This window comes from Penicillium paradoxum (genome assembly GCF_028828445.1).
Source record: "Penicillium paradoxum strain IBT 22861 chromosome Unknown utg000006l_segment0_segment0, whole genome shotgun sequence".
Taxonomy (NCBI): Eukaryota; Fungi; Ascomycota; class Eurotiomycetes; order Eurotiales; family Aspergillaceae; genus Penicillium; species Penicillium paradoxum.
In genome coordinates, this window is record NW_026643184.1 from 3,236,062 (window position 1) to 3,262,008 (window position 25,947).

Below are 25,947 nucleotides of genomic sequence, written 5' to 3' on the forward strand. Positions count from 1 at the left end.
ATGGAGATGAACTATGACGAACGGGTGAGTCTTCCCTCCGAGGAATTGTTGTATTCGTGAACAACAGTTTTTTCGCCAACGCTCTTCATCAGTGCATTGCATTATACCCCTCCTGAACAGGTCGTCTGTTTTAACCATCTTGCTCAGAATTGATGAGGAGCTGGGTGCGGTGATCTATCCAGGCACAGAGATCACGGCCGACGTGGGATCCCATCATTTTGTCAAATCATCCTCCAATTATGATCGTGCGCTGATGCCTCAGCCATCGCAAGATCCGGACGTTCCTGTGATAATGCTTTCTTTCTAGGTCATTGTTTGGAACACGAGATAACGATATGTACTCATAGAACTGGAGCCGATTTTGGAAAATGGGAACCATGACGACAACCACCCTAAAAACCTTCAGCCAAGGCATGGGCCCTTTGGCATTGGCTCCGATGTTTCCACAGTTGATGGAGGCATTTCAGTCCGATCTAGCCGCCGTAGTACAGCTGACAGGTGTTTGCATTCTAGTGCTAGGATCCAGCAATTTCTTCTGGTGATAATGATCATGTCTGGGCGGTTTGATGACCCTTGCTGACGCTGCGGTGGTCCAGGACACCCATGCAAACATCTTTTGGGCGGTGGCCGGTACTGATATTGTCGACGCTGAGCTCCCTGGTCAGTAATATTCGGCGAGCACTAGCTACCAGCTATGGTAGCTATATGGGCGGTTGTGTGCTTACTGGATTTGGCGCTGGTCCCGCAGAGGTATATTGTTTCACTATCAGTCAGTCTTGAGTAGAAAAAGCTGACTCTTTGTGTCTAGACATCTCAGCCAGAAATTATAGCGTCAGGTTCCTTCACGAACGGCGTGCGTACAACACAATGTACTTTGCGGCCTATTTGGGTCTCTCATGGCAAGGAACCTGACGAATCAAGGCATTGGTCGCGCTTATTGATATCCTGCAGATTGGTCCCATTATTGCAGGCCCTATGGCTGAGCATAGTGGCTGGCGCAGCTTCTTCTGGCTGAATGTCGGGTTGCTTGGATTGGTACTCCTGCTTCGAATCTTCCTTTTCCCTGAGGCCAAATGGTACCGTACTCACCCAGACGAGGCTACTCAGACGGCATCTCCTCATGGAATATCATCCAAGGTATCCGAAACAGATAAGCACATTGAATTCACCCAGAACGAGAACGGGGATGTGAGAGATGGCGAACGCGATCCTTATTCACACAAGGGCGGCCCATCAAAGCAGCATTTCATGCTTGCACAATTGGGTGGAACCAACATCAAGAGCGTGCTTCTTAGCTTCTACATTCCATGGAAGCTGTTGGCTTTCCCCATTGCTTAATTCGCCGCTTTCGTCGAATCGTGCTCTGCCAGTTGCTTCCTCACTCTAAATCTCACTCAGAGTTAAGCATTCACAAAGCCCCCGTATAACTTCGACAGCCAAACGATTGGCTTTTTCAACCTTGCTATTTTAACCGGAGGTTTGATTGGATTAGCTACCAATGGCCTCCTTTCAGATTGGATATTCATGAAGGCCACTGAGAACGACCGTTGTGTCCGAGAACCTGAGATGCGTCTACCAGCAATGATTCCATACGTCATCATCTCGATCATTGGCAATTTATTGTTGCATTTGGATCCAGTATAAATGGGATTGGAATGTTGCTGCACCCATAATTCCTTGCTCGGCGGAGCTTGAGCTGACTAGTCCACACATAAATCATCGTGATCATCGGCTATACTGCAGCAGACATCCAGGTGGCAGCCCTTCCGGCTATTACCAGAACATACGCAGTTAACAGCTATAAACCTGTGGCAGGCTCGATATTCGTGTCTATCACTGTCAACAATCAACCAGAACCTCTTGGGCTATGGTTTCAGCAAATTCATCACCTCCTGGGTAGAGGAGAGTGGATTTGTCAAACCAATCATGTAGAACCGGGCGTTGACAACATTGCGGTGTTTATGCACCATCCCTTCTACTTCTATGGTAAGAAGTTCCGCGGATGGATAGCCAAGTCGTCCGTCCACAAGATGTAGAAACTGCTAGGTTAAAGATGTGCAATGCGGAGTGAGACACGATTGGAAAATTGGAATGAAAAAGATTGAATGAAGTTTTTTGTGCTGTTATAGCTGGTATCATTGTAAAAATCGAATGCAACGCCCGCTCTAAAACGCTCAATCGTCATCGTCATCGGGGTCGTAGAGATCAAGGTCCAGCATCGCCTTGGGCTTGGGTCTCGGTGCGGCTGCTGGAGCTGGCGCCCGCGGCATTCCAGCTGCTGAGGATCCGGCCTGAGCTGCAGCCTTCGCAGCTTCGCCCGCCTGCTTTGTGCTCTCCGCCGGCTCCACCAGTGTGGGCGGTTCTGCGGCTCCAAGGCCTTCAGCTTCGCGCAACAACCGTTCAACCTCTTTTTCAGGATCGTTGCCGGCAGCGAGTTGAACCTGGCCCATTAATCCCATCCGTATCCGTTCCTCCATCGGGTATGGCAGCATGTAAACCTCGCGCGTCACATTCGCGGACTCGTCCAACCACTGTGTCGCGTTTTTGGTGACAGATGCCACTGGCTCTGCGCCCTCTCCTGTCGACTGTTCCCCGTTTGTGCCCGTCATTGTCACATCCTTATCACCAAGGGCAGTTCCTTGTTCTTGTCGTTTTGCAGCGACGCCCGTTGCAGCATCGGCTGCCGCTTCGTGGTTGTACTTGCTGATGCGACGCGCGAAATCCAGGAGTAGTTTGTAGTCAATCTCCTTGATTCCCCGCAGGACTGATCCCTTGGCTCCAAGATCGTCATCGGAGTCAGACTCGAAATCGCTGTCGCTGTCGCCGTTCCCTCCACAAGCGGTACGAATCTCTTTGTCGAACCTGTCAATGTCTCCCACGATCTCTTTGACACGATCCTCTAATTGCTGAGCCTCTGCCCGTAATCGAAGGATCTTTGCGTAGTTGTCTTGGTGCTGTCGGAGGGTTTCAATAGCGGAGGTTAGCGCATCGTCCGCATCGAGAAGGGCGATCGCCGCCGCGGGGGCTCCTGCAGCAGTGGGCGAGGTAGTGAGGCTAGTCAGGAGAGCATTGAGTTTTGATTCGACCTCAGTCAAGGAAGACTGGACGAGTGCGTTCATTGTTGAGTTGTGCTCTGAGACAGCTCAAGCTTGTGGAAACGGGGCCAAGACTCCATCCAATGACAGGTCACGTGGACAGCATCTAGATCCCAGCATAGTTTCGCAGTTGGTCAGGTGCGTATTGAATGCTGACATGTGCTTAGCTGGGTTTGAACCCCGTATACGTACATGTAGGTATTTGTCGTGTAGCTTGACCTGGTTAGTCCCGTCTGCTTACTGGTCTAAACGTGGGGGGGAGAGAAACCCCGCGGCCGGGTATATAAGGATCGTCCTCTTGATGTCCCTGTTTCCCCCAACTTTCAATAACTTGGATTGAGAATTAAGAATGGGTAATCCAAACTGTCCTTTTGCTTCGGTTCCAGCAGTGGATTTGAGCCCCTATGTCACCATTCAACCTCCTCTTTCCCGCTGTGGTTACGGCCCAGGATTGATCCTCATCAGGCCTCAGTGTTACGCCGCTTGCCAACAGCAAAATAAGACACTTGACCCAGAGCCATTGAAGAAGTGGGCCGAGGAAAGCTTTACAGTAGCACAGATTACTGTGGATGATCAATTTGTCATAGACAAACCATCTCTGGGGGAGCTCATTCGAGAAGCGGAGGATGGCTTACTTGGGAGAGTAGAGTGCGATGGCAAGGAGAAGATCGGGTTGATAGGTAATAACGAGCTTATCGGGATATTTCGTTGGCTCCGGCTAATCTCAAGTCAGTCTACGGTTCAAAGGCAGACTATGCTCCCCAATTCGAGGATACTCTGCAAAGTGCACTGGCTAGAGGCACAAAGCTGATCGCCGCGGTACTCTTCGACTCATGGAACATCAACTTCCTCCAGCCCACCCTTCTTCAGCTATGCAGCGCAGTGGAGGGCGAGAAGAAGGAAGGCCAAGTTACGCATATATACTCAGATGTTTCCTCTCCCAGCTTCATGATCCCAGGCCACCCTGGTTTCAAGATCTCGACGGCAGGCACAGCTCATACTCGTTGTGTCGGGTTTATCAAAAAGCATTTGGGAGGTCCATTCTTTGACCTCGAGAAGATTTGGGAAGAACATACCTATTATGAATTTGGAGATCGCTCTGTTGAGAAGACCATGGCGACGATGGTCTCTGAGCCTTATGTGAACCATGTGCCAACTTTAACAGGAGGCATTGGACGAGCTCGCTTGAGCCATTTTTATCTCCATCATTTCATCTTCAGCAACCCCGATGATACGGCTTTGGAGCTTGTTAGTCGAACAGTGGGAACCGACCGAATTGTGGATGAGTTTATCTTTGTCTGCACTCATGACAAGCAGATTGATGCGTTGTGGGTGATTTTACTGTGGTTGAGTCTGGAATCTAACGGAAAACTGATCGTTCGACCCTAGGATTCCCGGAGTTCCACCGACGGGGAAACACCTTCGCATTCCCATGACTTCCGTGGTCAACATTCGCGGGGACTGCTTATTTCATGAACACATTGCATGGGATCAAGCGACGGTCCTTGTGCAGCTAGGTCTATTACCGGAGTATCTTCCGTTCCCATATGCACTACCCGACGGGTCTGTGCCCGCGCACGGCAAACGATTCGAGTACCGGGTCCCGGCTGCGGGCGCCGAGTGTGCCGAGAAACTGCAAGACGAGCATGCAGTACCCTCGAATCAGATGCTCGAGTATAAGATCCGCGAAGTCAATCGGTGAGAGAGACTGATCTGCACAACATCATGAGCTTTTTTGGAGTAAACAGAGGGGATATGCGCTTTGTCCCGGAGATTCCGTGTCTCCGTCTGGACTCTGGCCTGTCAGGCTTGCAATTCTACCCCGCATACGGAGTACGGAGTACTCTGGTGACCTCACTCCGGGGGTTGAGCCTTGATTCAGTGTAGCGTTGAGTGTAGCGTTCATGAACGGAGAATCACACTGCCGTTGATTGGCCCCATTCTCAGCCCCAAAGGCCTTCGGTGGGACCCCGTGGCCAGTTGCGGGGAACCAGCTAGGTCATTGCTGACATTGCTGACTTCGATTCCACGGGGGCTGAGCCTGGTCCATGATCATTGGCAGAACATCACGCATCTTCCTGGTCATTGCGTCTCTTTGTTGATGCTCCACTTCCACGTCGGATGCCCAAATCCTGGCCAAAATAGAGTGTTTACACTAAGCCGGCTGCCTGATTTCGGCTTTCCGGGGTTCCCGTCTTATAAGGGAAACCTATTCTCGAGTCTTTGGATTCCCCAATTGTTGGTTTCTGTGATTTTCCCCCCCCAGCACCAAGATGGTTCCTTTGTTGCTACTAACGTTGGTTTCAGCATGTCTGGCCTCTACCTTGCCAGTGGTTGATCTAGGATATGAGCGACACCAGGCAATTTCATTCAACGTGAGCATCCTCCGCTAGTATCTATTCGCTATCCCAGCCCTAATCATTGACAGAGCTCCCACGGCCTCTACAATTTCACGAACATTCGCTATGCGGCACCCCCAGTGGGCGACCTGCGCTTCCGGGCGCCTGTCCTCCCAAAGGAAAATAGAGAAAAGATCCAAAATGGCTCGGTGGGCAAAATATGCCCCCAGGCATCGCCATTATGGTCAACTGATGTTCAAACGGCCTTCATCCTGAGTTACTTCACCAATCAAACCTCCTCCTCCTTCTCTCTCTCCACCAACGTCTCTGCCTTGAAGTACAAACCAGCGAAGCAAGACCCACGCGCCACTGAGGACTGTCTGTTCCTGGACGTCGTGGTTCCCAAGAAGGTGTTCGAGCGCACAAAAGGCAAAGGTGCGGGGTCTCGAAAGAACTTGGCGCCAGTGCTGGTATGGATCTACGGTGGAGGTTATACGGGAGGTGACAAGAGTAGCTCAGACCCAACTGGATTGATCCAACGAAGCATGGTCGGGAAAGACGAGGGAATTGTTTATGTTGCCATGAATTACCGAGTAAGTCAAATTATCTGCCGAGTAGCGTACCATGACAATACTAACTTCTCTGGAGTTGGGTGCATTTGGCTGGCTTGGTGGTGAGAGTATCACAACCAACGGCACCGCCAACGCAGCACTCCATGATCAACGGTTTGCTCTTGACTGGGTGTACAAGAACATTCATCTGTTCGGCGGTGATGCAACCCGAGTCACAGTTATGGGAGAGTCTGCTGGCGCCGGTTCCATTCTTCATCAAATCACCGCATACGGAGGCACGCGGGGGGCTTCACCTTTCCAACAAGCGATCATCCAGAGCCCCGGCTGGGTCCCAGTGATCAGTGAAGAGCAGCAAGAAGAGACTCTGCAGCAGTTCTTAGGGATTCTCAATGTCAGCACGATTGAACAAGCCCGGAAATTACCATCGGACAAATTGATTGCCGCCAATGCGCTCCAGGTTGCCACCAAGTCTGAGTGGGGACAATTTACCTACGGTCCTACTGTGGATGGCAGTCTGGTACCTGCTCTTCCAGGTCAGCTTTTGCTCCGAGGCGACTTCGATCATAACCTGAACATCATGGTTGGTCACAACGCCAACGAAGGGTTGGTCTTTACGTCGCCGGCCAGCATCAACAGCACCGGTCTCGAAGCTCAAATGAAGACATTGGCGGAGGACATTCCAAGAAACGTATCTGATTATGTTTTGAATGTGCTCTATCCCCCGGTCTATAATGGCTCTTATGGCTACACGGACTCGATCGCGCGAACATCTGCCGTCATTTCGGATCTCATCTTCCAGTGCAATACCGATTACATCAACCGGGCGTTCCACAACCAGACTTATGCTTATGAATTTAGCATTCCGCCCGCTCTGCACGGCCAGGATGTGTCGTACACTTTCTACAACAATGGATCCGCCTCCGTGGCCAATGTCACCGTGGCGTTGGCCATGCAGGATTTCTTCACCAGTTTTGTCCAGCATGGCGCGCCCAAGTCTCACCTGGCACCGACCTTCGGAAATTTGGGCCAACATGCGCAGCTTATGAACATTGGAAACGAGACAATTCAGCCGACGCCGGATCTGACCCGCAACCCACGCTGTCGGTTCTGGCAGACTGCGCCGTATTATAAGCCAACATGAGGGATCGTTTCGGACAATCTTCTTAATGTATATAAGCTGCGCCCAGGGGTGGAGGGAATAATACACATTGCGATCGATGCAAAGTCAAGTGGCTGCCGAGCGAAGGGAGACTAAATGCTGCCCTAGATCGGACGATATATATATATGTAACTACTTAGTGGAAATGACGAGACATCCTTGTGTAGGGTACTGAATAATAGAGTAAATCGAGCCAATTCGGGACAGGCCACGATAGTATGAGCAAAAGAAAGATCCTTTTTAAGCCAGGATTCGCTAAGCCCAGGGAATGGGAGAGTATTCTTGTCCTATCGGCTTCCTCGGTTAATAACACCCCCAATTGGGAGCAAAACGCCGCTCAGAATGCAGGATATTAATACATTCGCAAGAGTCACCTATGTATTTTATACTCCGTACTCCGTACAGGGTTCACCATGCCAAGCCCAGAGTGCTGGAGTATGAAGCCGCGATCAATGGCTCTACACAACTCGGGGTCTTATGGTATATATATGAAGTCCCTATCTTCGGAGTCAGATTGTCGTGATAGAGTGGGCGCCTCTGTGCCCGACGAACTAGTTTGTGGCCAGCTGAGACTGAGCCCAACGGAATTCTTAATTTCATTCGACATCCTGGACAAGGAGGTATACAGAATATATAGAGAATCCGCTGAATAGGGTCTTCAGAACCAGCAATAAAATCAAGGGCCAGAAAATGAGATACCTAAGCTACAACCCTTGGAAGCTCAGGGTGTAAAGACCCGATCATCATAGCAAATCACAGAAGAGCCAAAGATCCTAAGCTTCCTCGACAGAGTAAGCTATCCAAATAAGCCCAACGTCTCAAAGCTTTCTCCAGATGAGGGATTTCCGCTCAGAATCAATGTTATAAGCTCCTTCTTTTCTCTCTCTTTTCTTCACCTTAGGGTCAAAGAGCCAGAGCCCGGCGTAGCCTTGCTCTTGATCTTTCAACTTCATTCGCTTTGTCTGGGAGTTGCCCTTCTTCAATCTCGGCTTTACTCTCTCGATCCTGCTCTCGATTCACACTTCATTTTCTTGATCATTTCCCATATCTCCAGCCATCGAAGTCCTCGCGTCGTCTTCTTCATACCCATGTGGCTCCTACGCTGGGTACCCATTCTCTTCCTGGGCAATGTTTTCACGTCTGCCATGCCAGTCACCAAGTCTCATAGGCTTCGCCTTCCATTTGTTCCTTTCCCCGAGGACCTCAAAAATGGTGCCCGATCATCCCTGGTAAGTCCTCTTGCACCGATCTTCCACCAACATTCTAATATAATACAGGCTATCGAATGGTCTATCAAAAATGGAAGCCTATACGCCAATGAGAACCGGGTATATCCCCCATCCGCGACAATGCAGCTTCGTGTACCGCTATTGGAAGGCACAGGCCAGACTCATCTGAGCGGTAAGACCGTGGATATATCCTATATCCTCGACAATCGCCCACTGTCCACACATAAAGTGGGATTTACGGTCCGCGCGCGATTGCAATTCTTCGATCTAAACGGCAACCTCGTGTCACCAAATGCCGCGGTCATCGACCTCCGCACCTATCCCAATGGACACTATCACATAACTCGCATCCGCATGGGGCCAGCGTGGGGCAGTGACAAGGATGGTGGATTTACCCAGAACAGCCCGCCGTGGGTTGTGAAGTACTGGAGAACACAATACGGTTTCATTTTCGAGCCCAAACCCACATCTCCAATCCACAATTTGATCCCAGCTATGGACCCCTCCAGCAATGAGAATACCGGCAAAGTCACAAGCAATGAGACCGCAGTCAAGGATAAGTCTGGATTATCAATCTCTCCTTTCCAGGCCGCTTCTAGCCCGGCTTCCTCGAACCACCACTCGGGACACTCCCACCCTCATCATGAGAATTGTCTCAAGAACTCCTTCATGCGCATCATCAACCACACTATTTTACCTGCAGTGATAGGTGCAGTGGTCGGAGTGGTGGCTTGTTTGGTGGGTTTCTTCCTTGGACATATACTAATGTCTCTCGCAATCCGATTCGGGTGGCATAAGACACAAGCCCAGAGGCTACCAACTATACTGGATGAGAAAGTCACAACTCCTGAAAAGTCTCCCATGGTGCCGCAGATCTCCATAGCGCCCGTGTCCACATCCCTTGTGTGAGTTATTAGCGTGATTTGCTCGGCGTATGGAATTTGTGTTCTTTCCAGCGTTCGTTTTATCTTGAGTACCATTAAATTATGATTTCTTTGCTGTTCATCTTGAATGTTGTCTTGTTTATGTCTAGAGAGATACGCCCTTGCATCTCTTCATTGGCTAAACATAAGTCCTAAATCTAGCTTCCAGCCATAAGGCACTATTAGACCGAAGATCATATACAAGGCCGGCTGGCCCAATGGCAAGGCGCTTGACTACGAATCAAGAGATTGCAGGTTCGATCCCTGCGTCGGTCATCACTTTTTTGTTGCTTTTGGTGTCTTCTGTTGCAGAGCAGAATTTTTTGTTCGGCTCCACCGTCTCCAACCCTAATCGGCTCGGCTCGGCGTCCCCGGTGTATGCTGCAGTCTGTCTTACGGAGTGCTTGGACCCCATGTTTACATGTTTTTTTTATTCTCTTTCTTTTTTGAGCTGCTATGTCTTATGGAAATGATGACAGGCTCTAGTTCAGTCTCCACGGTATAAAGGTTAGGTGAGCTTTTTGCGTTGCATCTCGTAGGCTGAAGTATTACGTCGATCCAAAGCATCGATCGATTTTGATCCACTTGGGGTGGCTGGGTTAATATAAATCTATGAACTACGGAGTACGGAGTACTCCGTACACCGCTAGGAATTCCGAGGCTAGTTTTTCCGATTGAACCATATCTTCTCTCCACCCAATGCAGGCTCCAAATCCATGCCGATTGCCGTAACAACTCCATTGGCACCCACTCTGAATTCTGTTGCGTAGAAACCCGAGAGCGCACCAACTTCCTTGGTCTGGTAGTAATGCGCCACAAAGAACTCCCCACTTACATGGCTGAGAGTGAGGAGCGCCGGTGTAATACGATCCAGGAGATCCGCGGACAAATGACCATCGGTGAAGGAGAAAGTGATCGACCCGTACCCAGCGTGTTCGTACTGTCCCGCATATTGATTCAACTGCAGAGAATGGGAAAGCACAGGAGACGGGAGACTCGGATAAAGTCTCTTAATAGCGTCATCCATTCCCTCGGATTTGGCATGGATCGCGCTAAGGTCTGGCGTTGTGGCGTGACTCATTGACCGAGGAATCTCTGATCCACCACAGACCCGATCTAGAAGGTGCATGTATATCTCCACTTGTGCATTTCGAGCATTCATCGTGTTGCCCATCATGGCAAACCCAAAGCCCTGGCTCGGTAGGAAGCCTACCATGATGCCAAACCCAGCCCAGCTTCCGCTATGCCAGTACAGGGCTTTCCCGCGGTAGCTACATACAAACCAACCCAGGGCATAGAGATGATGTGGTGCCGGAGGTCCCACGAGATCGTCCCAATTTGTGATCACCGTTCGTGGTTTTAGGATCTCCGCGTGGCCCTGCGGGGAGAGGGGACCCGTTTGGTAAATCATCGCGCGCAGCCACTTGGTGTATTCTAGCACGCTGCTTACCATGGCGCCGGCTCCTGTCACCGCGACACCGTTCATATATGGTTCTGCGATGTAGGACCCCGTGTCCCGGTCCCACGTGTATCCTTTCGCCAATCGCAGACGCAGAGACGGGTCCTGCGATACATCTGTCACGGAAAAATATGTATCGCTCATTCCCAATGGCTCCCAAATGCGGCTTTTGAGGGTCTCGCCGAGAGCTCGACCTTCGATTTCCTCTAAAGCATGAGATACTGCCATGTACATGTTATTGTTGTACGAGAAAGTGGTGCGCGGATTATAGGCTATGGGAAGATGTCGCAGCTTTCGGACCGCTTCGCGCAAGGTCTCCTGGGGACGCGCTAGACTTATACAAGCGTCGTGAGTTGATAGTCCCGAACGATGCGATAGGGCGTCTTCTATGGTGGTGTGGATTGTGCTGTAGTCATTCCCAAGCACAAAGTCGTCTCTAATTATGGATGCAATAGGCGTATCCCAGCGAAGAGGAGATTCAGTATTCTTGCTATTGTCGATGGCGAGAGACATGGCTGCTGCGGTAAATGCTTTTGTGGTGCTACAAGTCGAGAAAAGAGAGTCAGTGGTCATCTTGCGATCCGGGAACTCGGCGAATCCATAAGCCTAGAATGTAGTTTAGTGATCTATACTGTTCCGCTCGCAACTGGATGTTGCCCTACTTTTGACCATGTAGTGGGGCCGTGGACTACTGCCATTGATAGCCCAGGGACCTTCCATTTGTCCATCTGCTGGTGCACCAAGCCATCAAACTCGGTGGTCAGTGGCGAGTTTGAGGTTCGGAGAACCATTTTGGGAACTAGATACTTGGGGGAGGCGAGAGGATCTATGTCTGGAGAGTGGGAAGGTGGTGAGATTTGGAGCGGGGGAGGTCCTGATCAGGGGTCTATGCTCTAAGCCCAGATTAGAAGTGATGTAACCCTACATGTGTCTCCGATATCAGTAAGAAGTCAGAAGTACGGAGTACGGACTATGGGGCGGCACTTGATCTCTGTAATCGATGCATCGGTGATGGTTGATCAAATAGGATTCTCCTCCGTAGAGCTACCAACTTCCAGCCCCGGAAGCTGTTGTAGGGGAGTGTTGTATGGAGTACTCCATACTCCGGAGTGAGATGTGCATTGCGCTCTTTTGGAGCTAGGAAGATTTAAGATCTACTCCGTACAGCGTATAGTACGGAGTACTCGGCTAACTGCTCTACACTGGAGTACTTCGTACTTCGTGCATTTGATACAATAGGCAGGTCATTCAAATCCTGGGAGATTGTGCCGACAGTACTGGCCCCACAGCCGGTCCTCGGGGATAAGAGCTCTGTGACCAAAGAACCAAGATAAGAATCCATGCCAGTTCCTGAAAGATATCTTCTAACCGAGCAGTCTTCCGGAGAATCATTGGCGGAACTCAAGACGTACAGCGGGTACATGCCGAGTGGGTATGAGATTTGAGTTTTGCCTTCTCCCACTGCCTAGGCGGCGCGGAGTCCAATGTGTACGTTGTAGAGTATCCTTTCAAGCACGGAGTGCTTGTCTTAATATGATCTCATTGGGATCGGTTAAGGTAGAAGTCAAGCTTTTGCAGTAGCAAATGTATGAGGGTGGAATGTTGGAGAACGGAGCACGGAGTACTCCGTGTGGCTGAAGTACGAGTTTTCATGGTGGGGACGTGATTGGGGATCTGCGCAGGACTTGATTTGAGGAAAAAAAAAGCAAACACAAAAACAAAAACAAAAACAACAGGAAGGGAGAAAGAAGATCCCAACCTCTTCCAGATCTCCAATCTCCTCTACGGAGTACGGAGTACGGAGTAACCCTAACACGCAAGGGATAGATCCCTTGACACTTGAAACAATCGGGAGATGATGTGCATCGTCTTCCAAATACAAGAGCAATTTGAAATTGTACGAGGGCATTTGTCTCCATCGCAATTAACAGAAACAGAAATAATGAACAAAAAAAACAAAAAAAAACAAGGAAAAACAAGAAAAAGCAAAAGCAAAATGTGGCTGTGTCAGCCACAACTAGCGGTGTCGTCAAAAGGGTTCAATAGCGCGATCGGTTGGAGTCACTCCAGCGACTATTCGGATTAGTTCCAGTTGGCCCCGATTTGCATCTGAGCGTCGATCGCCGACTGCCCATGGTCAACATGCACTCTTGGGGAAATACGGAGTACGGAGTACTTGGTTATGATCGCAATCTTAACACTCCCCACAAACCACTGAACTCTTGGCAATGGTGCCAAACACATCTTTGGAAAAAGCAAAACAAAAAAAAAAAAGAAAAGTGGGAGCTTCTGCCCAACGCAAAAAGCCGATTCCGATGGGCCCTGAAGTGGCGTCGCATGGGATGGACCTATGAGATCGACACCTGGAGAAGCACTCCAAGCTATTTCCGGCTGATCATCCCCAATTTGAGAGGGCTGATCCAAGATTCCCACAGTGGATGACTTCATGGCCAGCATTCGGTCGTGGGCTGATTTTTGCCTCTATAGCCACGTTGGCTAGGTAGCACCCATGCATAATGCCCACTGTGCAGTGGTCCTGCGTAATCCACATGGCCGATCGCCCATGGTGATTGGACTTGACGCCGAGTTTCGTCCACTATGGACACTCAATTCCCAATCCGGGGCAGGTGGCTGGTGTTTGTGATGCAGAGTTTGTTTCCCAGCTGGGAGCTGCCCTTTATAAAGAGACTGCCCTGTCTCCAGAGCTTCCATTCCCTTCCCACTTTGCACATTCTCAATCCGTTTGACCTCTTGGACATTCACCTCCATCTTATCCCTTTCCCTAATTCACAAACCTTCACACACAATGAAGTCCTTCACCCCCGTTGCTTTGGCCTTGATGGCTGCCTTCGGCATGGTCGCCGCTGACCCCTCTGCCTCGGAGTGTGCTGTGAGTACTTCAATTTACCCGAGGTCATCTTCAGTAATACCCAATGCTAATGACATGATCAACAGAGCATGTGTCTCTCCAACATGAACGACAAGGCCTCTGAGTTGGGTTGCAAGTCTGGTGACTTGGGCTGCCTGTGCAAGACCAACGACTACAAGTTCGGCATTCGTGACTGCACTAAGGAAGCCTGCCCCAACGATGACGCCGAGCAGGTCCTCTCCATGGCCGTCGCCAAGTGCCCTGGTACGTAACTCTCATTGATATCCCCCACCCTGATTGTGAACTGACAGGATATCACAGGCGGTGTCGCTGGCTCTGATGCTGTGTCCCTCACCACCACTGGCTCCGGCTCCAAGTCCACTTCTACCTCTGACTCCAGCTCGACCTCTGGCTCCAGCTCCGGCGCTGGTGGTGATTCCACTACCTGGACAACTGGTACTGCCTCTACTACTGCCACCGGCTCTGACGCCAGCATGACTGGCACCGGCGCATCTGGCTCCGGTATGAGCGGCACTGCTACCAAGACTGCATGGGAATCTAGCGTGACTGTGACTGTAAGTCATTCTTGATATTCCCATCTCATTGATGACGCTAACCCTCTAGACCACTGATGCTTCCGGCTCCTCCACCACCATGGTCACCAAGACCAGCTCCGGTGCCTCTGCCACTTCCACTGGCTCTGGCAGCGACTCCGACTCCGACTCTGACAACGGCTCTGGCTCTAACTCCAACTCCGACTCCAACTCCGGCTCTGACAACAACTCTGACAACGACTCTGATAACGACTCTGACTCGGCTTCCGGCTCTGCCGCTTCTAGCTCTACCAGCGAGGCTGCCGCTCCTATGATCACCGTCGGTAGCCGCGCTATGGGCGCTCTCGGCCTGGTCGCTCTCCTCGCTCTGTAAATTCCTTCATACATGTGAAGGAGTCGAATCCACTCATGTTCTCTGTGGTAATTTATTGGATATGATTCATGTGTCGCCGTCTGGCTTGTACAGGTACAACATGAAACGGGTTCATGATGGGTACAATTGTGTTTTTCTTCTGTCTGCTCTACGAAGCTGTTAATTTAATGTCGATCGGACGTAATGAAATGAATCTACATTATGACATCTATCTTCCAGACTTTAGGCGCGAACATGAGAACCTTCGCTCGCATTTCTCATATTCCCCAAGCTACCTAACTAGGTAGGTATCTGAGTCCTGATAAACATTGAAAGCACTAGATCGATGTATCTGCCGCAGTGGACGTAATATAGTGTCTCGCGTGATCGGCACGTGGATTTCCATGTGATTGCGACCGGGTGCAAGGTAATTCCGACCTGAATTGCATCAGTCGATGTATACACCATACCTCAGTACGGAGTACACTGTATGATCCTGCATCTGTACCTTTTAGGAACAGCCTTGGAGGGCTCTGGTTTGCAATAGAGAAATCTCCTAGTCCCAAGACGGCCATCCTTTATTCCGCGGGGGAACGTGGAGTGGTTGACCTCTGTCTCCCGTTCATCCGGACTGACATGCTTGGCGGGGTCACCGAGATATATAATAAGAGCTCGAGGAAACTCGTTCTTCTCAGACAACTACAAAATCAATTCAAAGAATCAATTCTACGTGTACGAAGTACAGCGTGCGAGACTTCCTACAACACTCTTTCCTCTATCTTCAGCGGGAAGGCGGTTTCTCCGCTGCCGAGCCGAGGCACGCTTTTATCCGGGGAAGATCAGTCGGCTTCGGCCTGTCTCCGTCATTGCGAGATCTTCGGGCTTTTTTTTCCCCTCGCTGATTACTTTTGAATCTTACTCTTGGCCTGTGTCGTAGCTTTTGTGTCCTCTCCTTTCCCTCCCTCTCACCCATCGTTTATCTTCTTCATTATTCCCTCCCCACTCCGACACGCCCACAATGTCCAGCAATACAACCCCCTCACAGCAGCTGAAAGATGAGGTCAAGGCTGTCGAGGCCAAGGCTGTCAACCAGACCATTGTCCAGCTGCGCTCTCTTGTAGCTGGTGCTGCTGGTGGTCTCTGTGCCGTAGTCGTTGGACACCCATTTGATCTGGTGAAAGTGCGCCTACAGACGGCCGAGAAGGGCATTTATTCCGGTGCAATGGATGTGGTCAGGAGGACAGTTGCCCGCGAAGGATTGGCTCGAGTATGATCACCACAGCCTCATTGAAGACTTTGCGACAAGACTGACAATGGCCTCGTAGGGATTGTATGCCGGCGTCTCCGCACCCCTCGTTGGAGTTACTCCTATGTGTAAGTTGTCGCATAATGGCTTCCATTGATGTCGCACAATTCTGTCGAATTCAGAGCTAATTAGTCCCTGTCTCATAGTTGCCGTCAGCTTTTGGGTACGTCTCTCTGATACTTCAGAGACAGTTGCGGTTGCCCCGTCGGAAGCGATGCTAACGGCACTCTAGGGTTATGATGTGGGCAAGACCCTCGTGAACAAATTCTCCGTTGTCCCAGTTAAGCACGATACCCCGCAGTATTCCATCGCACAGATCTCAGCTGCGGGTTTCTTCTCCGCCATCCCTATGACCCTGATTACCGCTCCTTTTGAGCGTGTCAAGGTCCTCCTTCAAATCCAAGGCCAGCAGACTCTGGCCCCGGGTGAGAAGCCCAAGTACTCTGGTGGTACGGACGTCGTGCGCCAGCTGTACAAGGAGGGTGGCATTCGCAGTGTATTCCGTGGTAGTGCCATGACGCTGGCTCGTGATGGACCTGGCTCGGCGGCTTACTTTGCGGCTTATGAATACATTAAGCGTTCTTTGACTCCCAAGGACGCGGATGGCAATGTGACGGGCGAGCTGTCTCTCTCTGCCGTCGTGTGTGCCGGTGGTGCTGCCGGTATTGCCATGTGGATTCCTGTCTTCCCTGTCGACACCGTCAAGTCGCGCCTGCAGAGTGCACCGGGCAAGCCCACCATGGGTGGCGTTATCCGCTCGGTTTACGCTAGCGGCGGTTTCAAGGCCTTCTTCCCTGGATTTGGACCGGCTCTTGCCCGTGCTGTGCCTGCCAATGCCGCCACTTTCCTTGGTGTCGAACTTGCACACAAGGGCATGAAGAAGCTCTTTGATTAGAGACGATGCGAATGACTTGCGTGTAAATACCCCGGTTGATCTCTTTTGCAGCGTTTTCTGTCCCATCCACGGATGGGCTATCTGCGAACTGCTTGATTAGTTCGCATCTTTCTGATCATGTTAGATCTGTGGTTGTTTGATCTCCGATGTTTTATAGAGAGTTTCTTTTTCATGTACGTGTGATTGTTGGGCGTTGACCATGGCATCAATTCGCGATACGTACCAGCTCTAAAATGCGAATAACCTTAGATTTCGGCAAATTTCCAGCCAATCAAGTCAAAATTGTTGTTATTCTTTTTCTTCAATAGAATGGGGCTCCGGTAAAAACAAGAAATTATTGTGATGGGTCATGCAGATGGTAAACCCACTTCGCTCGAGTCAATTGAGGCTCAACATCATGTTTTCTCACTCGGACCCTTTCTTTCTCACGCTATATCGGTCGGGGCCTAAGAAGCGAGTCGACGGATTGGTTGAACCAGTCTCGCCTATGAAGGTGGCGCTTTACAACCAACATTACTCTGCCTAGGCCTAGCGCTAACACCACAGGGGGCCAATCCTGCTCGACCGGCACAGTCGGAGCAACTGGACGCCGACGAACTAAGGGGGTTCTATATTTACACCAGAATACGAACGAGCGAAAATTTTCATGTTCTTAGCTTGTGGCAAGGGAAATAAGGCTGTTTTAGTGCCTGGGATATACAAGGAAATAAAATCTAGAAACCTTTGAATGGAATGTCAAATGCGAATGCTATTTAGCGAGCGAACATAGAGTACACATCGGGTACCTCAAATTGTATGTGGGGCGTGTCAAAGCTTGAAGTACCGTCAAAGTACCGTTGACTTTGGCGCTAGTGGTGTGCTGCCTACGGGTGTGTATCAGACATAAAAACCCCCCAACTCCCCCCTCCAATGCATCTCTGCCCTACTTTGGTGTAAGATTTCCATCTCATTTTCACCGACACTTACATATATAGGGTGTCGACTTCACAATGTCGTCCGTCACCAATGTCCTTGTGCGCCGGGGCAGCGAGATTGCTTTCGCCCACATGCAGCCTGAGACCAAAGAGCCTCATGGAGGCCTGGTGGCTCTATTCGTTATTAGTGGTCTGTTGCTGAGCTTTGCTTTCTGGGCTGTAAGTGATAACACATCTCCCCACCTGAGATATAATTTTACGGAATTAACACCCAACAGATTGAGTATACCTACGGCATGGTCATCGCTACTCTGGCTACGATTGAAGATACGAACCCCGATATCTATGTGCGCATTGCTGCCGACCTTGATCCCACCAAGCCAATTGATGAGGAAGATCCAGAACTGCTTGCTGCTTCTCCTCCCAAGCCCATCACCAGCAAGCTGCGCACCGCTGTAAAACACCTGCGCTCCCGTGCTGGATTCTGGTCTCGCTTCCGAGGAATGAGCATGTTCATGGCCTATGCTAGCGCTCGTCTCTTCTTGTCGTCTTGGGTCCCTGTGAACTCCTTTGTGTACCAGGCCGTCGTTCAGTCTTTCATGGGCGTTCTTCTGGCTACTTGGCAAATGGCTTGGGTACACATTGTCATCTCCGAGCCTTCTCCTAAACGCTTCTATCAGCGTATCCCCAGCTACAAGACTTGGATTAAGATTGCCCCAGCTGCTGCCCTCCAGGAAGTCCTCATTGGTGTCACATTCTTCCTCCCCATGGCCGTTGCCAACTTTGCTGGTTGGCTCGATGTTTCCGGTGACCTGGAGGTCCCACCCATCGTGGCTATCTACCGCTTTGTTGGTGTCAGCGTTGTCCCTGCTATTTTTGCTTTCTTGATCTCCATCCCTGCTCGTGTCATCTTTGTTCGCGTGGCTGCCTCTATGCTTCCCGAGGAGGATGAGACGATTGTGCCCTTTGATCGCTCCTTTGGTGGTAAGGTTAGCCCTGCAATCACAGGCGGCAGCGGCAAGATTGGCCTTATGGACGCATGGACCACCTTTGACTGGGCTGCCCGTGTCCGCTTTGCTAAGATCATTGGCAAGACATTCGCGATGCAGGTGGCGCTCGGTGTCATTACCGCTCTAGTCCTTGGTGCTCAGATCTTTGCGATGTACAAGACTGCCAAGCCCATCAAGTCCGACCCTTCTGGACTCTAGATGCACCCGAAGTTAAAAATCTGTTGTGATTTAGGAGCTGGGACCTGGTGAATCTTAGCTGTTAAATCACAAAGAAGGCCGACATGTGCCTGGGATACCCTGGTTATATTTATAACCCTGCAAGAAACCGAAATGATTCAATGCCGTGTTATGTCTTTTATCCCATAAACCACTAGAACAATCACACCTTAGATCCCCAGTCTCCACCTCCATCGGGGCACCTGCCCAGGTGGGCATACCTTATGTACACTAGATCACTGATTACATCCCCATAGTATTCTACACCGCCTCCCTATCTAGGCCATTAGACCCCCGCTCTAATTTACCGCCTTCATTTCTTTTTGCATCCCCCTCACCTTCTCCTCTCTTTATCCTCTGTCATATCGAAGTCGAATTCGGATCTCGTCTGGCATTCTGTTATCCACCTCCCTGCTTACTTCCATTTCAACAATATGGCGACTTCTCCAGCCGGGCGCATGCTGTCTCGCCAGCTGCAGCAAATGCAGTCCGATAAGGACATTCCTGGCATTAGTTGCGGTCTAGTCGATAACAACGTCTTTGAATGGGAGGTGATGCTCATGATATCGGATGATGTGAAGCTCTATGGAGGTATGATTTGAGTCTAAATTTATTTAGACGCATCGAATTCTTCATTCCCGTTCTCTTCGCATGCTTCTAACCCCTCGCCTGGCACCGTGGCAAACGCAGTGCCGCCTGGGGATATAGATTGCGATGGCGTCAGTGTCCTGAATTATATATACTGACAATTCTGCTTGTATAGGCGGTTTCTTCCGAGCACGTCTTTCTTTCCCGACTGAATATCCCCACCGGCCACCAAAGATGAAGTTCGAGTCTCCGATTTTCCACCCTAACAGTGCGTAATTTCTCTACTTTCACTACCTCCCATACATGAGGATTTTATTATCGAGCGATGTACTGATGTGATATGGCATTTAGTTTACGAGAATGGTGATGTTTGCATTTCCATCCTGCACCCACCCGAGGAGGACAAATATGGCTATGAGTCGGCTGCGGAGCGCTGGTCTCCCGTGCAAACCCCCGAGACAATCCTCCTGTCCGTCATTTCTATGCTCTCCACCCCGAACGACGAGAGCCCTGCGAATGTGGAAGCTGCCCGCTTATGGCGGGAGGATCCCGCCGAATTCAAAAAGCGGGTGCGCCGCTGTGTCCGTATCAGCTTGGAGGACTAAAAAACGACTTTATTCTTCATGGCAAATTAAGATGGCGGGTTACGATCTGATTTAACACGGGGTTGCTGGGGCTTCTGTTCTGTTCCTTTTTTTTTCTTTTCCAATGTACCGCGATGGGCGGTTGTTCTCTCCTTTTCATGCATGGAGCGAGCGAGCAATCGGTTACCATGCTCTCGATCTCTGGTTCTTTTGCGGGCATTTCTTTGCGATTTCTTTCCATAAGGGCTGGAGTTCTATCGTGGCATTTCTATTTAATCGATTTGAGATTAAATCTACCCACAATCAACAAACGAATATCTACATGCAGACGCCTGGTGTAAATCTAGGATTCCAGACAGTTATGAGTAGCACAAACAGAAGATCCATTTGATCGTCATTGTGAAAGATTGTCCTATGGGTCATACAGATGGCACCTTGAATTAATTAAAGCTCGACGTCGTCGCATCGTATCGTTCTGGCACAAGTAAGAAATTCTAGAAGAAAGGTATCGGAAAGAACGCCGGGAGCATATGCGAAGAGAAATGAGAGAGATTATGGGCGGCTTTTGGGCGCCGAGCGCATCGAGGGGAGGAAGATTCCAGGATGGAAGATCGTGAAGGTCAGACAGGCCAGAGCAAGCATCCTGAGGGAGCGTTAGCTAGTATTCTCTCAAAGCACTCAAAGAATCCAAGGGCCATTTACATTCCATCTAAAATCAGGAATTCATTCTCCTCCTGCATCAGTGGGTTTCCCCAACCGCCTGCCATCTCCGGGATACTGAGTATTGTGGTTAGCAAAGGGCAGTCTCTCAATGAGAGTATGTTCTAGTTACCGATAGATGCACCGAATCAACACAGTAATATAAGCAAAGACTTCAGCACAGATGAGGTATGGCATCCATTTGGATACCATTGGCGAAACGCTAGTGTCGAGATTCTTCTCGCCTGAGAATCCATCACCGCTCCGGAAGACTTTCCAGAAGAAAGTGGCGGCAAATAATCCACATACACCCATAGTCGCAACCTGGAAGGCGATACCAGTGAGGATAATGTTGTTTCCTGCCTTGAGCATTTTCACATCTGCCTTGCCAGCAGCTGCAGCGACACCACCTCCGGCTGCCTGCAAGATGAGAGAACCAACATCGCAACCGATGAAGATCCAGGTAAACAGACGTGGCTTTAAGAGTGAGTGCTCGGCTCCCAGGTTCAGAATGATATGCTTCAATGTAAGGTAAATACCGGCTGCAATGAAGGTTGGTGCGAGCACCAGACACACGATTTGAAGCTTGAATGCAGAACTGGACCACGGATTATCGTTCATGAGGACTCGGCCAATATACCCTGCCATTTCCATGAGGGTACCGATGAGAAGAGCTGTCAAAAAGGTCCATGTTCGGTAGTAGATTCCCAGACCTGCTTGGCATATCCCCAGTACGCCAAAGAAGACCGTGAAAAAGACATTTCCGCCAAAGTTGGGGTAATAACCGTACGTTGTGGCTTCAACCGGGCATCGAGGGCCCACTTCGAAGCACGTGCTATAGCTCGCCATTGTGAGGGGTAGAGGATCGAGAGATGAAGAGGCGAAGTCGTGAAAAGGAGAGAGAAGAGAAAGAACAGAGTGTGTCCCTGCGAGGGGGAACAGGTTTCTCTACCCGAAAGAGCTTCACGGAAGAAATCCCATCGCACAACATTTCTATCGGATGGGTCGAACTTTCTAAGAACGCGCCAAGGGGCACCGTCAGGTGGAGGCCTAGATTAATGGATCCTAAACAAGATGAGATGGGCTCACGATCTACTTCCATTGGCTGTTCGTTGTCGTTGTCGTTCTCGTTTTCGTTTTCGGGTCATCGCTTATATCGGGTCCACTAGTTATGACCTTAAAGGGGGCGGAGAATTATCCTCATTTGTAAGCTGCGAGCTTCTTACTTGTAGCTCACTTCTTTTGAGAATGGATAGATGCTATAGAATGTCAGACATTCTACATCGATACAGAGTAGAGCCGCCGTCAGAACCGAATTGAATGCAGCATGATTCCAAAGGCATCTTTCAGGAGCTGTGCGTACAACGGCCTTGCATATCTGACGTGAGGAGGAAGTCGGCGATTTTCCGGACCATTGGGTTGAGATCATACATCTGAGTAGACGAATGACTTGGGTAGGGGATCAGATCAATCATACTCAGTACATGTAAAAGAGAGACGTGAACAGGAACAAGACGGTGATTTTGTCTTTTTATAGATCCCACGTGACCCCCGCATCTCGTCTTCGCTTCCGCGCTTGGACTCCTCCACATCCGGAGCCTACAAGCCGACTGGATACATGGACCCCAAGTATCGAGGGTTCCGAGATGCCTCCTCGCCGAGCGCATACCAAATCCCGCCAGGGCTGCGACCAGTGCAAGAGACGTCGCGTGAAGGTCAGTCCTGGAAGTTCAGGCCCCATAGATGGCGCTGGGCTCCACTGCGTTAATGACGAGACTAACAGCCGCAGTGTGACGAACAAGGGCCACCATGCTCCAATTGTATCTCCCGGGAGCTTCCATGCACGTATTTGAGAGCGCCGCCGCGGCTCAGTGATGCCCGGGCAAGCCAACCCCCAGTTTTGTTGGCCACCGTAGACTCGACTACCCCGCGGCCGCTGGCGATCCCTAGGCTAGCAGCCTCTGTTTCTGCAAGAATCTCAAGGGTCCGAGATCTGGAGCTTATGCATCAATTCTCCACCGAAACGTTCAAGAGTCTTTGCTCCTCTACCGCGGAGTATCATGTTTGGCAAATCTCCATTCCTCGTCTGGCTCTACAGTATGATTTTCTAATGAATGGCATCCTGGCAGTGGGGGCTCTTCATATTGCCGCCACAATCGAGCCACCGGCATCCTTGGTGTATATCGACACCGCCCTTCAATATCACAACCTCACATTTGCACCATACCGCGCGGCTGTGGACAGTATCAACCCATTAAACTGCGAGGCTGCCTTGGCACAGTCCATCATCACAACCGTTGTCGGCATTGCTCTGCCAAAGGTCACTGCCGCCCGTGGGGAAACGTTAAGTATGACCGAGAATATCGTCGTGGTGTTTGAACTCCTGCAAGGGGTGAAAAAGATTCATCGGATCGGTGAATCGTGGATGAAACTAGAGCTCTTTTCTCGCCGAAGAAACTACTGGGACACTGGATCAATCAATCTAGATGACGACACGCGGGAGGCTCTTGAGAGACTCGGGATGCTGAATGACAAGACGCTTGCCAGTAGCGATCCAGATCAGCACCAGGTCAATAAAGACGCCATTGTGTATCTGCGGCACTTCTCAATGCGAGCTGCTAATTGCCCTGACGCCGCCAACGTCCTGGCTTGGCTTGCGATGATTGACAAGGAATTTGTGGACAATGTGCGACGCCGGCAGCCTTTAGCCTTGCTGATTCTCATGCACTGGGGTGTGTTGCTTGGAGAGCTTGATGGCCAGCATTGGTGGGCCCGAGGCTCCGGTCGTGTGTTAGTCTCCGAATTGTTGAATGCACTGTACCCTGAAGGCGTGCAATGGGCAAAGGCTGTGGCTTGGCCTCAAAAGAAGATGGGACTGTGATATAACATATCGATTTCTCTGGAACTTAAAGAAGCTGGGTTTGTTTGGGTCTAATCTTCAAAGGATTGGAAGCCAGATCGTTAGCCAATCAAACCCAGCTTAGCGCATATGACTTGAGGCGCCCAGAAGTCTCAAGAGAAGACGTTGACAACCCACCATTGTCTCCAATCTTCAACAATGCGCCTTGCAGCCCGAATGGCCCAAAACTTGGGGATTTCTACCCTCGTCGTGGGACAGCCTGTCAATGACGTGCTGAGCATGCCTGATACTTGAGGGTTGCGTGACCCCCAGATGGACGACTAAAATACCCTGCTCTATTTCGATATTGGTTGGCATGGTGACCGGTACAAAAAAATACTGTTGCACATATCTTGCGTGAATTGCAACCACACTAGGAGACGGGATACTCCCTCAACCACACAAATTCAGCGAGCTACTCGAAGCTCTGAGACACTTTGGGATTTGCTTTGATCGGTCTATTGCCAATATCTCGAGTTGGCATCTTGTTATACAACAAACAACCGACATTCAGTTGCAAAAACTTGTAGATATTATGCATTGGAAAATCCCTGCAATCAATGTGCCAAGTTCATACATGTATATTATAGACATAACCCAGTCTCCCTGCAAATACCTCACATCCGAGCTTTCTCCTTGCCAGTTCCAAGGACATTATGGGTTCGTATCATATTTAGAGCATCCGCCTCATGCTTGCATACCTGGATGCTCAACGGCCCGCTCACTTGCTTGAGCCAGTATGACCGCCCACAATCGAACAACCAATTGCGTGTTCCGACTTGAATTAACTCAGCAAGAAAACATTGCGGTGTGCTACGATCCTGTGTGAAGATGATCTTCGGAAAGTCTCGTTGGACTGCAGGTGCGGCGTTTTCCTGTCCCATGCGGAAAACCTCATCGAAGGTGATGGGGTGATAGAGCTGGGATCCAACCTGGACAATACCCGTTGTTCGCGCTGCTGCATGAAGTAGACATGCATTTGCCACGAGGTCCACAGGGATCTCGTCTATGATGTTTGTGCCAGTTTCGTAGCCTTCGGTAGCATGCCAGACTTGAGTAGCACCCCGATCGGAGAACCAGAGCTTAGTAAACTTAGTGAGAGGCGTCGAGTCCTCCGATCCATAGAGCGGGTAGGGGTGTCTGAATGAAGGACCGAATATTGTTGGCCGTAGCAGCAGGATTGGAAGAAGTGGGAAGCGGCTGAGCAGGAGACGTTCCATGAGATGCTTAGCTTGGGTGTATGTAGACGAGAATTTAGCCGAATGCGATGACTCGCCAGTGGCCAAGATAGACGCCAGCTCTTCTTCTGGGTCTTCTTCGCCTCCTAATAGATATATCTGCTCTAAAACCGGGCCATCGGGAAGATGGCTATTGACATATGATGTAGAAAGTTGGATGAAGAGTTTCAGCCGCCGAAACCCCGAGGCCATCCGTGCCATTTCCAAAGCAGGGAGGCAATTGTTCTCCAAGGCATCACGAATAGGGCCCTCAAGCTTAATCTTGGCCGCTGTATGAATGACTAGTGTGACTTGCTCTTGAAGTTGCTGAAGGACGGTAGATCCGATGCCGAATTGAACCGATTGCATATCCCCAATCACAAACTCGACTTTCTTCGTAGCTAAGATAGCCTGCACATGATTTGGCATTGATTGTCTCAATTTTCTCATGGCCTGCTGGACGTCGCCTCGGACCAAGACAAATATCTTGCGGGTTGGCAGTTGCAAAGCGAGCTTGTGCAGGAGACAACCCCCCAAGCACCCAGTACCTCCAGTGAGGAAGACTGTATGTCCCTCGAATAACTTTCCGTATCCCCCTCGCACCACTTCATCGGCAAATGGGGATTTGGTAGCCGAGACTGATGACATTGAAGAGGGTTTCTTAGGTATAGAGGGGTGGTAGAGGTTAAAGATTCTGTAGAGGAATGATACGAAGAGTTGAGTGCCAGTAGGCCGAGAGATGAATGTCGGAAGGTATATACCAACACAATGCCTAGTAACGTGTAAGCCAGGTGGTTGGTAGGGCGGCAAGGCCCAGTGTCACTCTGGCATTAGTACGATGTTGAACCCAGGGACTTATGTCCGGAACTGCAATTCAACAAGTTAGCTGGTGGCCCCGATTTGGCCGAGGAAACGAGCACCTCAGCGACGCGGGGGTTTCACTGGCAGGATATATCACAGACCTGGCTTCTCGAGCCATGTGCAGCCGAGGTTCAATGTGATTGTGTAACCCCATGGAGCATCAAGGAGCAATCTATAGAGATCTGGCCTGAGGGGGACGGACAGAGC

At 50.3% G+C, this 25,947-nt stretch overlaps 13 protein-coding genes across 13 annotated transcripts; 9 read left to right on the forward strand and 4 right to left on the reverse strand.

The window, feature by feature from the left end:
* Positions 1-377: 377 nt before the first annotated feature.
* N7457_007574 (putative MFS transporter) lies at positions 378-1,338 on the forward strand (the record flags this gene model as incomplete). Its single annotated transcript, XM_057178617.1, has 4 exons — positions 378-538; positions 597-750; positions 809-853; positions 922-1,338. 4 exons carry the CDS (start codon positions 378-380, stop codon positions 1,336-1,338), a joined length of 777 nt encoding a protein of 258 aa, XP_057030361.1.
* An 836-nt stretch (positions 1,339-2,174) lies between these two features.
* On the reverse strand, positions 2,175-3,119 carry N7457_007575 (uncharacterized protein; the record flags this gene model as incomplete). Its single annotated transcript, XM_057178618.1, has 1 exon — positions 2,175-3,119. One exon carries the CDS (start codon positions 3,117-3,119, stop codon positions 2,175-2,177), a length of 945 nt encoding a protein of 314 aa, XP_057030362.1.
* Positions 3,120-3,444: 325 nt separating this feature from the next.
* Positions 3,445-4,797, forward strand: N7457_007576 (uncharacterized protein; the record flags this gene model as incomplete). The annotated part of the gene is made up of 3 exons (XM_057178619.1): positions 3,445-3,775; positions 3,829-4,423; positions 4,485-4,797. 3 exons carry the CDS (start codon positions 3,445-3,447, stop codon positions 4,795-4,797), a joined length of 1,239 nt encoding a protein of 412 aa, XP_057030363.1.
* Positions 4,798-5,368: 571 nt separating this feature from the next.
* Positions 5,369-7,147, forward strand: N7457_007577 (Carboxylesterase type B; the record flags this gene model as incomplete). The annotated part of the gene is made up of 3 exons (XM_057178620.1): positions 5,369-5,470; positions 5,524-6,027; positions 6,083-7,147. The coding sequence occupies 3 exons, from the start codon at positions 5,369-5,371 to the stop codon at positions 7,145-7,147; spliced, it is 1,671 nt and encodes a 556-aa protein (XP_057030364.1).
* Positions 7,148-8,253: 1,106 nt separating this feature from the next.
* N7457_007578 (uncharacterized protein) lies at positions 8,254-9,303 on the forward strand (the record flags this gene model as incomplete). The annotated part of the gene is made up of 2 exons (XM_057178621.1): positions 8,254-8,394; positions 8,443-9,303. 2 exons carry the CDS (start codon positions 8,254-8,256, stop codon positions 9,301-9,303), a joined length of 1,002 nt encoding a protein of 333 aa, XP_057030365.1.
* Positions 9,304-9,978: 675 nt separating this feature from the next.
* N7457_007579 (Beta-lactamase-related protein) lies at positions 9,979-11,567 on the reverse strand (the record flags this gene model as incomplete). Its single annotated transcript, XM_057178622.1, has 2 exons — positions 9,979-11,382; positions 11,439-11,567. 2 exons carry the CDS (start codon positions 11,565-11,567, stop codon positions 9,979-9,981), a joined length of 1,533 nt encoding a protein of 510 aa, XP_057030366.1.
* A 2,015-nt stretch (positions 11,568-13,582) lies between these two features.
* N7457_007580 (CFEM domain-containing protein) lies at positions 13,583-14,572 on the forward strand (the record flags this gene model as incomplete). Its single annotated transcript, XM_057178623.1, has 4 exons — positions 13,583-13,666; positions 13,732-13,909; positions 13,967-14,220; positions 14,270-14,572. 4 exons carry the CDS (start codon positions 13,583-13,585, stop codon positions 14,570-14,572), a joined length of 819 nt encoding a protein of 272 aa, XP_057030367.1.
* A 997-nt stretch (positions 14,573-15,569) lies between these two features.
* On the forward strand, positions 15,570-16,752 carry N7457_007581 (carnitine:acyl carnitine antiporter; the record flags this gene model as incomplete). The annotated part of the gene is made up of 4 exons (XM_057178624.1): positions 15,570-15,818; positions 15,877-15,925; positions 16,004-16,020; positions 16,090-16,752. The coding sequence occupies 4 exons, from the start codon at positions 15,570-15,572 to the stop codon at positions 16,750-16,752; spliced, it is 978 nt and encodes a 325-aa protein (XP_057030368.1).
* Positions 16,753-17,741: 989 nt separating this feature from the next.
* Positions 17,742-18,874, forward strand: N7457_007582 (uncharacterized protein; the record flags this gene model as incomplete). The annotated part of the gene is made up of 2 exons (XM_057178625.1): positions 17,742-17,885; positions 17,945-18,874. The coding sequence occupies 2 exons, from the start codon at positions 17,742-17,744 to the stop codon at positions 18,872-18,874; spliced, it is 1,074 nt and encodes a 357-aa protein (XP_057030369.1).
* Positions 18,875-19,326: 452 nt separating this feature from the next.
* N7457_007583 (putative ubiquitin conjugating enzyme) lies at positions 19,327-20,085 on the forward strand (the record flags this gene model as incomplete). Its single annotated transcript, XM_057178626.1, has 3 exons — positions 19,327-19,483; positions 19,656-19,748; positions 19,832-20,085. The coding sequence occupies 3 exons, from the start codon at positions 19,327-19,329 to the stop codon at positions 20,083-20,085; spliced, it is 504 nt and encodes a 167-aa protein (XP_057030370.1).
* Positions 20,086-20,616: 531 nt separating this feature from the next.
* On the reverse strand, positions 20,617-21,612 carry N7457_007584 (RTA1 domain-containing protein; the record flags this gene model as incomplete). Its single annotated transcript, XM_057178627.1, has 3 exons — positions 20,617-20,707; positions 20,767-20,841; positions 20,897-21,612. The coding sequence occupies 3 exons, from the start codon at positions 21,610-21,612 to the stop codon at positions 20,617-20,619; spliced, it is 882 nt and encodes a 293-aa protein (XP_057030371.1).
* Positions 21,613-22,409: 797 nt separating this feature from the next.
* On the forward strand, positions 22,410-23,644 carry N7457_007585 (Zn(II)2Cys6 transcription factor domain-containing protein; the record flags this gene model as incomplete). The annotated part of the gene is made up of 2 exons (XM_057178628.1): positions 22,410-22,478; positions 22,553-23,644. The coding sequence occupies 2 exons, from the start codon at positions 22,410-22,412 to the stop codon at positions 23,642-23,644; spliced, it is 1,161 nt and encodes a 386-aa protein (XP_057030372.1).
* Positions 23,645-24,279: 635 nt separating this feature from the next.
* Positions 24,280-25,527, reverse strand: N7457_007586 (Male sterility NAD-binding; the record flags this gene model as incomplete). The annotated part of the gene is made up of 1 exon (XM_057178629.1): positions 24,280-25,527. The coding sequence occupies one exon, from the start codon at positions 25,525-25,527 to the stop codon at positions 24,280-24,282; it is 1,248 nt and encodes a 415-aa protein (XP_057030373.1).
* Between the last annotated feature and the right edge of the window lie 420 nt (positions 25,528-25,947).